The 13303-nt window shown below is 31.2% G+C and overlaps 1 protein-coding gene across 1 annotated transcript in view; it reads left to right on the forward strand.

Moving 5' to 3' along the window:
• LOC123008138 (acetylcholinesterase) overlaps nt 1-12416 on the forward strand; it is a 53758-nt gene extending 41342 nt beyond the window's left edge. Inside the window, exons 5-7 of the mRNA XM_044403777.1 lie at nt 782-945; nt 4516-4673; nt 10151-12416. Coding sequence (XP_044259712.1) covers nt 782-945; nt 4516-4673; nt 10151-10275 — 447 coding nt within the window. The 3' untranslated portion in view covers nt 10276-12416. The remainder of the gene's footprint in view (nt 1-781; nt 946-4515; nt 4674-10150) is intronic.
• The last annotated feature ends 887 nt before the right edge of the window (nt 12417-13303 follow it).

The raw sequence follows: 13303 nt of genomic DNA on the forward strand, positions 1-13303 counted from the left end.
TATTATATTAGATGATTAAGCAATTTAAAAAAAATGTAATTTTGTTTCACACTGTAAATCTTGCATTTGATTTTGAAATAATTTTTATTTATTTTTAAAGAACTTCTCCCGGCGCCTCCACCATTTTTGCTTCCAAGTTTTAAGTAAAACATGAATCGCGCTTTGGTTTATTTTTATTAACTGGTTAAAAATGAAAACTTGATAAATATCAAAGAAAGAATATAAAACCAGTTAAAAAAATGTCATAAACTAAATTGGAAAATAGAAGAAACTTAGAGTTTTGTTCTTTCTTAGTTTGTTTTATTAGCGTCAGTTAAAAGAATATTAAACCAACTCGTAAACTCCAAATAACCATAAAAGCCAACTTTGAAGCCGGAAAGAGTAAAATTTTAATCTGGTGGCATGCCGCATTAATAATGTGACAAATTACAAATTCATTCACTTTCCAGTTCCTTCCAACTCGAAACTAATTAAGAAGTTGATTGCGTGTCATGGGTATACAATAGTTGATAAAAATGGCTCAAGGCCACGATCTAAAAAAGACGAAGTAATAAATTCTCTCTGAGTCCAAATGATTCACTAATAAACTGTTTAATTTTTTAATGGTGGAATCGATTTTTCCCCCGCGAATAAATAATAGATCGAGTGACGTCTTCGCGTCGGATCGAAACGTTTCGGATAATTAAATATCGTCGAGAAAATACTCGTACATGCAAATTTTAATACAGCCTCGTGTACGAATTTGTGTTACGCATACCTAACGAGTGATTTTATTTTACAGAGGACAAGCACGTCGTTGTGGGGCGAGTGGATGGGGGTGATGCACGGGGATGAGATAGAATACGTGTTTGGCCATCCTTTGAACATGTCGTTGCAGTTTAACTCAAGGGAACGAGAACTCAGTCTGAAGATAATGCAAGCCTTTGCTAGATTTGCAGCAACGGGGTAAGGACTAATTACAAACGATTCGAGTGGCTTCGAGAGACCATCGTGCTTTTTACCAATGGGACACTCGATCAAGTCGAGAGGATTCGAATTACGGCTCCGGCACGAAGACATAGTTTCGGGTTTCGATCAATAGTGATTCAAGGTTTAACAATTACCAATTATTAATAGAAAACTTGAAAAAAAAAGTACTTTCAAAATTTTGACAAATGACGGCAAAAAATTCGTTGTGTAGGTATGAGAGAATTTGACTGGAGAAGTTAAACGCGGTTTTTAATTAAGTCAAAACTTAATTAACATAAAAAAATATGTATTTTATTCGTATTTGGTTCCACGCGTTTTCCTTGAAATATTTTCTGGATTTTTAATAAAAAAAAAACTACATTTCGTAAGAAAAAGAAAACAGAAATGTAGCACTCGGGTAAAGTGGGTCAAGCAAATTAATTTTATGATGAAATCAGCGTCGCTATCTGTTTCTTAGAAATAAAGTTATTGACATCAGAATTTAAAGCCACTTTATTTGTGGTAATAACGAATTTTGTCAGTGTTGTCCACTTTTGAGACATTGGTTTTATTTTAAACACTACCTTACTATCTTTCTGCATTAAGCACTTGAGACAATTTTGTAAATAATTTTTTTTTAATATAAAGTCGCTTAAAGTTTTATATATTCAGAAGTATTAAAAAAATCTACTTCTACTAAATAAAATTAATTAGTGATCCTAAATGATTTGAAAATTTGCAATGCATGTACAAAATGTTCATTTTTGTGTCCCCATAAATCATTACACATTTTAGAGCTCACTTTGATGAGAAAATACTAAATCGTATTCCGCTATCTGGAATAAATATAAAAGTTGCATTTAACTCTATTTTTTTAATTCTTATCTTCGCTTTTGAGAAAATATTGAGTTGGCAATCTCAGTTTTTTTTTTAAATCAGGTGTACAAATATACAGGTTGATTCTTATATTACCTAGAAACATTTCAACTTCCAATGTAACTACGGCTTTGAAATTTTGTACGCAACCAAAATCGACTATCTTCAAAATTCTAAATTATTTTCAAAATGGTTAAAATTCCGAAATTACAAGAAATAACTTTTAAAATACATAAATTTTTTGTCGAGATTTTTATTTGCAGGAGTCCTTTAAAAAAATCACAACTCTTGAATCTTTTGCGATAAGTGAATAATTTTTTTACATTTAATAACCGAACGTTTGAAGAATTTTCTGATGTAGTTTAAGATTGTCAACCGTAAAATTACAAGACGAATAAGGTTTTTAAAAAATGATATTCGAAAAACAACCATAACTCAGTTTATTCAAAACCTTTTTGGCAATCGAAAGAACATTTAAAACTGTAAAAGGTGAGTAATCTTGATAAAAGTCCCCACAAAAATCGATGTTCTTTTGGTGAGAAAATAAGGTCACTTCATTTGAAAAAAGTGAGTTGTAACAGATTTTAAATCAACAATTTCTAAAAAAATTGAACTACCTAAGCCCTAAAAAAATCACCCTGTGTATTTTAATTATTTATTCACAATTATAAAGTAATAATCAAATAATGTTGAATGTGTTCATGTAACAATTGATACAAAATATAACAGTTCAGGCTGAGAAATGACCACTTGCAAACTCGAAAACTGGTAAGGACCTGACCCCTTCCCAACCTGAACCTAAAATTTAATATTTTTTTATTAGCGCCCTTGAGAACAATTTCGAAGTTATGAGAGTTTAAATTTTGCACTTTGACTCTATTTATTTCTGTTGGGAAAAATACTTATTCAAGTTTTTTTTTTGCTACAGGCTGTTAGAAGATTGTTTATTGTTATTTGTGGCTCTTATTTTCAAAATTTTTGTACCTTTATTAAATAATTATAAAAAAACATATACAGAGTGATTCTTAATTAGACCGACAAAAATTTAGCCGTGGTAGTAGCAAATGAGTACAGTGATGGACAGTGAATTTCGTCCACCCAATTTCCCTGACAGATTAAAAGTGTAAATTAGTTTTTAGGTTTTCCTAACCTTGTTTCAGAATTTTAATTAACGTTTGTCATGTTGACAGAATGCTCGATGCTTCTTGCTACTTTTTAACTTTGTCCTTTGGAATGGTAGTCTTGGGTTTGCCCAAAAGTATAGAGACACGTCTTTGAGACATACCTTCTTGTACCAGAGAGATAATTTTTATTTTATTAAACGCACTTACTGCTGGCATGTTCAAATTTGATTAAATTTGACAATACGTATTTGAATGTCAGTTATCATGACAATGAAGCACAGACTACGGTGAATTTTTGTGAATTCACAAAAATTGGGTGGACGAAATTCACTGTCCATCACTGTACATGCTGGAAAAAAATAGTAAAAAATTCTTTGTTTAACCGGGCCGTAAGTGACACGGATCAAGGGGGTTTTATTCCTAAAGGATAAAAACGTGGAAGGGGTACACTTCGTCTCCATTTATCCTTAGGAATCTGTGATAAAATTTTGTCGGTCTATTTAAGAATCACCCTGTACAAGATCATCAGTATCATTAAATAGACATAGAAAATTTCAAATGTCAAAAAATAAATGTCAAGATTATTGACAGAATTTTTTAAACGTTTTTTCCATATTCTTATCTTACTTGAAACTTTTCTCTGGGGCGTAAGTTCTGACACAACCTGTAGTATGTAAAGAAATGATATATGTTGTACGAAATTGTAATTGGTTCAATAAAATATTCTGTCTTGCAAATAATACCGGCAGGTAATACCCACACTAGTGTATTAATACCACCTCACGTAGTCACAGCTAATAACAGCATGTATAATAATCCGGCTATGTAGTGTACTGGTGGCCTCAGATATGTGTACCCGTCCGATGGAATACGTAATTACGTCGCCTAATCCGGATTATACCTCAAGAATAATATCTCACACAACATTCGGCCGTTTCAACTAAAACCTCACCACGCGATTTGCATTTCGTGCTATTGATATTTTGCATAAATACAAAATGCTTCCTCTATTAGCTAAATTAGTAAAATTGCAGCGTTTTAACCGAAAATTAGAAATGTTTATATTTAATAAATCTAATTCGAGCACTTGACTCGGATGAAATGGCAGCAGCTATTTGCTCCCAAAAATCTAATTAATTTTTTTCGAAAATTTCTCGTGTAGGATCAGCGTTGAAGCTTTATTATAAAAGCAAATATTTGCATATCTCAAATTAACACAACATTAGTGAGCGTTCAGCTGTAAGCAGCTTACACAAATCGGATAAACCAACAACGAATTAAATCTCTCGAACAAATTTTATAATTGAGTTAGGTTTATTTCGATTATAACATATGACATGATATCTGACCAATTTCCAAAGCAGAGATAACGCAAATTCGTGCCGGGGGCTAACCGCAAATGTCCTACCTGTTGCACAATGTGCATTGACCAAACTTGGGCTACTCGGATTCGTGTGATATTTACACACCGGAGGGGCCAAAGAACCGACATAATAAGACTTTATCCCACCATAATTTTTTACACTCACATTCATTTTCCATTGTCCAGAAATCAATTTTTTTTCAGGAAACCTGTGACAGACGACGTGAATTGGCCACTGTACACAAAAGACCAGCCTCAGTATTTCATTTTCAACGCCGACAAAAACGGCATCGGGAAAGGTCCTCGAGCGACAGCTTGCGCTTTTTGGAACGATTTCCTGCCGAAGCTTCGAGATAATCCAGGTAAATTCAATTGTTTCTAAATGTGCAGTCTGCATTATTAAACGGATCGATTTTGTGGTCGCCTCCTGTCGAGATTAATTTCAAAACAAGTCTAGAATACGTTTAATTATTACACGGATCGATTGCGCAATTCTCAGATTGGGGACGGCTGACGAAGTTCACAGATTGTGAAAAGCGAAAGGGCGATTAGTTCACACTCGTGTGCGCAAAAATCAAAAGAGGGTTGAAGGACAAACAGTAGCCGAGTGAAAAAATAAAATTAAAAAGTTTCAATAAGCTACTTTAATTCATGCTTTTTAAACATCAAATTTTAAACTTAATTTGGACAAATTCAGTGTGCATTGTTGCAACTATCTCGACATTTAAAAATTGTACAACAAACTTTTCCATTCTGCTTTTGTTCAAAAAGAAAATACAAAACTATAGATCAGACAAATTAAAGTTGCATTTTTTTAAGTAAAAACAGCCATTCAATTTGCTTTATTTTATACTAAGTGTAATAGTTATTTGTACAACTAGTTTTGAAAGTCATCAAGCAAATGAGTGAAAAAAAGGACTTTCAAAACGAGTTGTACACAACATTTTTTTCCATAGTAATAACGCCAAAGACCAAAAAGATATCAATTTCATAAATCAAATCGTTTAACAAAGTATATACGATAGGTAATCTTGATAAAAATTCAACTTTCATAATCACTATGCAAAAAATTCTTTTTAAATGTTTATTTTTATCAAACAGGTTGTATTTGAAAGCTTGTTTCAATAGTTCCATAAATTTTTATTTGTCATAACATTTGATACCTAAGTTGTACTCTATATTTTTATTTAAAACAAAATAATCAAATAATTAAATTTGATTTATAAAAAAAAATTATATAATTTTTTAGCCGTCTCATTTATACATAAATTATACATAGATCCTAACATTCTTTGACTATTTAGCATGCTCAATGGCACAATTGACAAATTTTGATCAGAAGAATTTACTAAAAACATTAATTATTGTCGATGGTCTTAATTCACGTTGTTTTACATTTTTTTCGTTCTAAAAAAAGAAGAAAATTAAAGAAAAAAGATGATTTTTTAAGCCATCTTGCCTAACATTTGATACTGTTATCAATTGTTCTACATTTTTATTTAAAACAAAATAAAATAAAAAAGATTTATAAAAAAAGTTTCACTTTAAAAATTATATTTGTTTTTTTAGCCGTCTTATTTATACAGAAATCATAGATCCTATTATTCTTTGATTATCTAGCATGCTTATTTGACCAATTGACAAATTTCGATCTAATTAGAAGTTCACGGAAATAAATAGCAAATTTAAACAAAACTGCCAAGAAAATAAATCTTTATTTTAAAGCAAACACAAGGAAAAGCCAGAATGACAATTTTTTCAATAGTTCCATAAATACCTAAAGTTTTAGTTGTCGCAACATTTGATACCGAATGTACTCTTATCAGTTTTTCAATATTTTTATTTAAAACAAAATAACGAAATAAGTTAAATTTGATTTATAAAAAAAAAATAAAATTTTTTTTAGCCGTCTTATTTATACAGAATTCATTGATCTTGATATTTTTTAACTATTTAGCATGCTCATTTGGGCAAATGGCAAATTTTGATCAGAAAAAATTATAAAAAACATTAATTTTCGATCATCTTAATTTACGTCCTTTTATATTTTTTTATTCTAAAAAAATAAGATTTTATATCTTTATTTAGAAAAAAAATTAGAGATTCAAAATAAATATTTAATGTTTTCCAAATTTTAATAAATCATCGTGTTTAAAAAAAATATACAGGCTGCGCCAGAACAATGTCATGTAAGATAAAACACCAGGAACACGGAAAAAATGTTTAAAAACATTTTTTTATTTCTATTTAATGATACTGATGATCTTGTATATGTTTTTTTATAATTATTTAGTAAAAGCACAAAAATTTTGCTAATAAAAGCCACAAAAAACATTAAACAGAGTTACAATTTAGGATACAGCTTCCTTGCTTCCTCTTCTAATAGACTGTAGCAAAAAAACTTTAAAAATTATTTTTCTAACAGAAATAAATAGAGCCTAAATGCAAAATTTAAATTCACATAACTTCGACATTTTTATAGATGGAATTTTTTTAACATTTTTTCCATGTTCCTGGTATCTTACTTTAGAAAAAGAAAAATCAATTTAAAAAAAAAATGATTTTTTTAAGCCATCTTGCCTAACAATTTTTGGATATTTAGCTATTAGAAAAATAAATAAATTTTGATTTCCTTAAATATTTGATGAAACCGGAAGTTCACGAAAGTAAACAAGAAAATTTTCAATCTGTAATAGTTATTTGAACAACTAGTTTTGTATTTGCAGTTGATTAACGAGGGCTCTGCCCCAGGTAATCAAGCAAATGAGTGAAAAAAGGACTTTCAAAACGAGTTGTACACAACATTTTTTTGCATACCTAATGATAACCCCAAGAACCCCAAAGACCAAAAAGATATCAATTTGATAAATCAAATCGTAATGTATCGCGAGCTCTTTGTAACAAACTCTATAGAAACAAGAGTTTGTTGTAATTAATAATTGTTTAATAAAATTATTTAAAAAATATAATTTTCTATACGATTAATCGTGATGAAAATTCAACTTTCATAATCACTATGCAAAAAAAGTAATAAATCATCAATAAATTGTTAATTTTTTAATCTTTTTTAATAAGCAAAAAACAAGAATTTGTCAATTGTTATTTTGGTCTATTTCCATAATTTGGAAAATAAGGTCTTCAATAAAATTAACTAAAAATAAAAAAAGACTATGATTCAATAATTTTATGTTGATTTATTTAAATTAGAAGCTAGCTTTTTCACAAAAATGGTACACCCTATACCGGATTTCAGCGTCCTCGGTTGTTTTGGGCTGTGAAGTAACCAAAATTTTGCTTTTCTTATTTGCCGATGGAAAAGCGAATTTTTTGCTTCAGCGGCCAATTCCAAGGGTGCTGAAAGCGGTCTGAATTTTAATATCTGGCGCCCCCTCAAAATCTCAGTACCCAGATCATGCCCTCGGCCTCAACTCATCGCTTCGCCCTTCCGTCCCTCCGGACGCGTTAACAGCATCCAGCAATTAATTTACAAGAGTCGCATATCCCTTGGTATCACTCAAAGGTCGTCGAATCAGTTCGATTCATGGCGGTCATAAATTGAAAGTCTTGCTAGCAAATTGGTTGTGTTTTTGTGTCGCCGGCGACATCCAAGGTAAAAGCGTCGCCGGCTATAAAATCAGTCGGGACCGGTCTGTTCCAGAAAGCAGTAATATTTCGAGTCCTGTGCATGCACACACCACCATCGATCTAATCCTCCTGAGGGAATACGGCTTACATTTCTTTCGAAGGAAACGGCTGAGACTCTGGATATATCCGCATGCACAACGACGACACGTGAGCAGTTTTCGAAAATGCCTGTTTTCGAAAACGAGACGACTTTAACGAAATTCTTACGTGCCGAATATGAAAATTAAATGGGACGTTTTGGAATTTTTTCGACGCGTGACAATTGAAATTTCGTTGGGAAAAGAGGATATAACTTTCTTTTTCCAGACGGTGTTTATTGCGACGATAGTTCAGTTTACTGTCTAGATAAAACATTCAACAAGACTAAACGACCGCTTCGAAACAATTTTCCCACACAAAGTGAAAGTAATTTTAACTAAAACTCATTATTACAGAGAGATAACGACTTTTGGAATTTCATCAAATTCTATTATCTGATGTATCAACTGGAAGTCATTAGCCCTATTGTGGAAATAATTTAAACTTTCTTTTAGGTAATCATAATAATGATGACAAAGTGCCAAAAGTAACGAAACCAGATTAGTCTTTCGAAATTGTGACTCAAATAATTACTTTGTCAAGATAAAAATTAAACAATACACTTGTATCAGTATGTAATGAAAAATCGAACTATATTATAACTACTAATTGTTCAAATTTGTCATATCCTAATTTAATCAAAATCTGTTTTTCGATTTAATAAAATAAGTGCATGTTTATATGTCCTTTTATTTTATTTAATTTCATCAAGTTTTCTTTCATTTATTTCAATTCTTATAACCTTACACATAACTAAAAAGAAAAACGAAAATTGTTCATTACTAGTAATGTTATTTTTTCAAAAATTGTAATTCTAAACAGTTAAGGGTTGTTATAAACAACTTTTATCCGTAAACGTCCCAAAAGTGACCAATTTTATACTAAACTAATTTTGGAACAAAAAATAAATAAAACGTTCATGGATCGAGTTTGAAAAATTATATTTTTCTACAATCATGAAAAAAGTTAAACTTTTCACATTGAAATTAATACGCGAAATTGGTCATTTGTTGTTAAGTGCACAAAACAATATTTCTTTTAAGATATAAAATTAAAAATCGATTAAAAAACTAAAAATCTTAAAATTGCTCCAAATTGCAACATAGAGCCATAGAGTAATAATTCAATTTTTTGTTTTTAGTTTTACCATGACATTTACCCATTTTGTCCCTTTCGCTGCTTCAGCAATTTCTGGAGAGGGACATTATAGATCATCAGCATTTGACATTTTGCTCTACTAACTGCACTAATTAAATTAATGAACAGTTTTATTTAACTTGTTTTTTGTTTAACATTTATTATGTTATACGTGTTACAAAAAATCTCGATGGCCAAAACCGTTTTTTAGACAAAAAGAACGTATTTTATATTTTTTGGGATGCAGATTACGGAAGAAAAATTGTTTTCTCTCTTAGTTGTTTTTGTGTTTATATAAGCAGTTTCCCTTCTAGAAAAGGATCAAGAATAGGTGGTTTTGGTTGATTTTTTTTTATACAGAATCCAAATTTGCGACAAAATTTGAACAAAACGGTAGACCAATAGAACTATCGGTCTTCCTTTTTCATATAATCACGGTGTTAAAAACCCATATTACAAAAATTTATAAATTCTTTTTTGTCATCGTACATACATACGTTTAGTTTAATATTTCATATAACATGACATGCTAAAAAAATCATGTTCTAATCCACATCATACTCGAAAATAATGTGAGTGGAAGAGTACAACCTCAAGTAAAAAAATCTATTGTACAAAAAGTAAAACCAGCCGGTTTCAAATTTGAAATCTACATAAAAAAACTTTGGTGACCAACTTTTGATCTTTTTTCTGAATAGGAAAACACCAATAGATACACTTGAAAACAGCCAAAAAAAGCTGTTTTGAAAATTAAAAAATTTGCACATAAGTGCAAATTTGTTTCTTTGTTCAATTTGGAATTACGTATGGTTAATAATGGAAATACATTCCTTTTTGCGCTAAAAGTTGAGTAATTTCGCAATTAGATTAGAGTGTTAGGAGAGCCAATTACCGAAGTCGGTAATCGCATTATGGTAATAGGAAAATAGAGCCTCTGTAAGAATGTTGACGTAGCATTAGCCTCTTGTTTCTGTTTTAGATTCGGCGGAGCCGCCGTGCGTCAACACTTACTTAAGCAAAATGGGGTCTTCATCTGGTAGAGCATCAACTCGCACCCTGTTGGAAATTCTCATCCATTTGATGCTAGCTCTAAGCGCATTGTAGATAAGTATCTCTTATATGTAAGCAAATGTAGGCCTACTTAGTCGCAAAGCTTCAGACACAGACGTAGAGAATACGAAATGAAATTAGAATAATAATGTTAATTCAACAATCGCTTTCTAATTCGTGTTGTACATAGGAACTGTCGAATGAGAAAGCGATTGAAAGAAATCAAAACCCGGTCTGGATTAAAACTGAAGCTTTAGAATGGAGTCAGTTTGTACCCTGGAAAATTGACGTGATACAAAAGCGCCTCATTCTGCCGATGTCACCGAATTGTGACACTCAATGAGACACGAGATAGAAAAATGCTTGTTTTTGGGCATGCTCGTGGCAATTGTACGCATTGTATAACACTTGACTTTGTATAAAATCCAATTTGATTGCATTTATACACAGTCATCGACAATCATCTTAATAATATTAAGTAACCAATCTTATGTTAGGTGTAGGGTTTGCGCCACACTTGCGTCGTGCATGCTTCTGTAAAAATTTCTAGGGAATCGTGATAACAGATCCTTTATTTTCATCTTTTAGCCAAATTTGTATATAAGAGATAATTTTGTTAACAACATTGTACATTTTATATATGACACGTTATAATCATTTTCTTTCCGAGTAGCTTGTTTCCTGTTTGTGTCCACGCTTGTCAATTGAAAAAAAAAAAAACACACAACCGTACAATAAATTCTAAAGCATGAATTGCTGGTTGCTCACACATCGGACTTCTATTTCACTTTTCCGGATCGAAAGAATGACAATTCACAAGTACAACTGGAGCAGTTCCGGGGTTCTTATACAAGTATTAGTGGTAGCAGGCTTACCACCCTAGTCGAGTCAACAAAAACACAAATCAAACAATTTTTTGGCTTGTAAAGTTGACTTTGTGTGCTTGTTGGTTAGGCTCTAACTGTCGTTCTTATGCCTGTATTAGATTAGTGCCTATATTTACTACTTATACCTATAGTATAGCTATTTATACCGCGCAAAAGGGCTGGAAACAGCTGAAATGAGCTGCTGCTGTGAATACATATCATGGACGGGGACAGTGTGGACGTCGTCGCTTCATTCCTCGACTTTCTTACACACAACTGATTCTTACAAATTTACAACAGTCTTATGATAGTTTAGTAAGCAGCGGAGGACGTCGTCGTCACTTTTCCCGTCGTTTCATTTCCGATACGGTGTACCACTGAAGCTTTAAACCGAACGGAGTGTTTGAGCTTATAAATGTTAGATTTGTTGACTGTTGTTTCGTGTTTTTCTTTGCCGAGCACCGTCTAGCAAGTAGTTGTCGGCCTGTGTTGCCATGGGGCCCCCATGGCCGTACCATAGATACATATCATAACCGTGCAAAGTGTAATTATTACAATCAATATACATATCTATCGAAACTGCACACATATCATGAATGTGACTTCAGCTGTCCTGTCCAATAATTAAGTAGTGTTTAAATGTAAAATGAATGATAAAATCGTATTTGATATACACATAATCTTAAAATGTATTTTTTAAAGATATACATTTAAAAGAAGACATATCAGAAAGACAGTTGTACCATATTAGCGTATTTTAGCGGAGAAAATGTTAATCGTGTTAGAGAAGAGTCGGATTCAATCTTTTGTTGAATCGATATGCACCGTAACTAAAGAGTTACCTACCGCTTCAATATGTTCGCCATTTTGATGTGATACGTGATAGATATCTACTCTTCATGATGGTGCTTTCATGCACTTTAGAGATAAAAGTGGAGCCATTCTGTAACACACACTGTTGTTGGTAGGAAAATGGCCGAGCACTGTCCTGATTGAGTTAGCTTCTCATTGGTTTTGATGTGTTTATTATACAATGGTCGCTCTAAACAGTCAATATTAATTAGTAACTAGTGTCTAGGGAAAGAAAAACGTAGATTATATGCATACATGTAGCTTAACAAAACAAAAAAATGTAATGTTATATATTATATACGTAGGCCTATCTGATATACACTGAATTTATTAATTTTGTATATTTCAGATTTATTTTGTTAACTTTGTATGTGTGGAGAACTAAACACTAAATAAGTCATTATTTTTAAAACTGTTTTACTTTAACCTTTATATATTGTTTATCTATCCTTATAAATAAATGATGTATATTCCCAATCTGTTCTTTCATTTTCCCCAAATTACACAACTCGAACGAGGCCACCTCGCAAATTTACATGATTAAGATAACAGATAAAAGTGCTCAAAGAACAGAAACCTAAAATACCCAAACGCAAAATGTCAAAAATAATTGTTTAACACAAGATTTTAAAATGCGATTAGATTGCAACAGTTTACGATCACCACTTTGCCGAAGCTTGTAAGTCCCTGAAATCAATGTCTCAATTTTATAATAAGCAACTGAAAACAAAACACTGCATAAATTACCAAGTTTAAATATAATGTTAACCCACAAATACTTAAATTAACTACCAGCATACAAAGCTTGGCACTTTATTTAACCAAAAAATCAAAAAAAAATGTATCTTACACGATGAAGTTTTAAAGCTATTAAACATATTTTTATTTGCAATTTATTAGTGTCAATGATCAGTAAATATCAAAAAAGTAAAAAAAAAACAATGAAAATCTAAAAACAATAAAAATAATACCCAGAAGAAATATTTAGTAGGTCTGAGACACAGAAATTTATAAAATTTGTTTGCTTTTTCGAAAAAATTTAATCCTTGCTTAGGCTAAAACTAAAAAACGTGGTTTGGTATTAAAATTTTTCCTGAATAAGAAAAATTTTTTGGTGATCTTTTTTTAAAATATGTATCTTACCTCCACGAAGCAGTTTTAAAGCTATTAAACATTTTTATTTGCAATTTATTAATGTCAATAATCAGATAATATAAAAAAAGTAAAAAAAAACAATGAGAATCGTAAAATAATAAAAATATAAGCCTGGAGAAATATTTAGTAGATCTGAGACATCGAAATTTATAAAATTTGTTTGCTTTTTCGAAAAAATTTAACTAAAAACGTGTTTTTTTTATAAAAAA

The sequence above is a fragment of the Tribolium madens genome, unplaced genomic scaffold (assembly GCF_015345945.1).
Source record: "Tribolium madens isolate multiple individuals breed KSU strain unplaced genomic scaffold, Tmad_KSU_1.1 Scaffold_3;HRSCAF=73;Tcas5.2_LG2, whole genome shotgun sequence".
NCBI lineage: Eukaryota > Metazoa > Arthropoda > Insecta > Coleoptera > Tenebrionidae > Tribolium > Tribolium madens.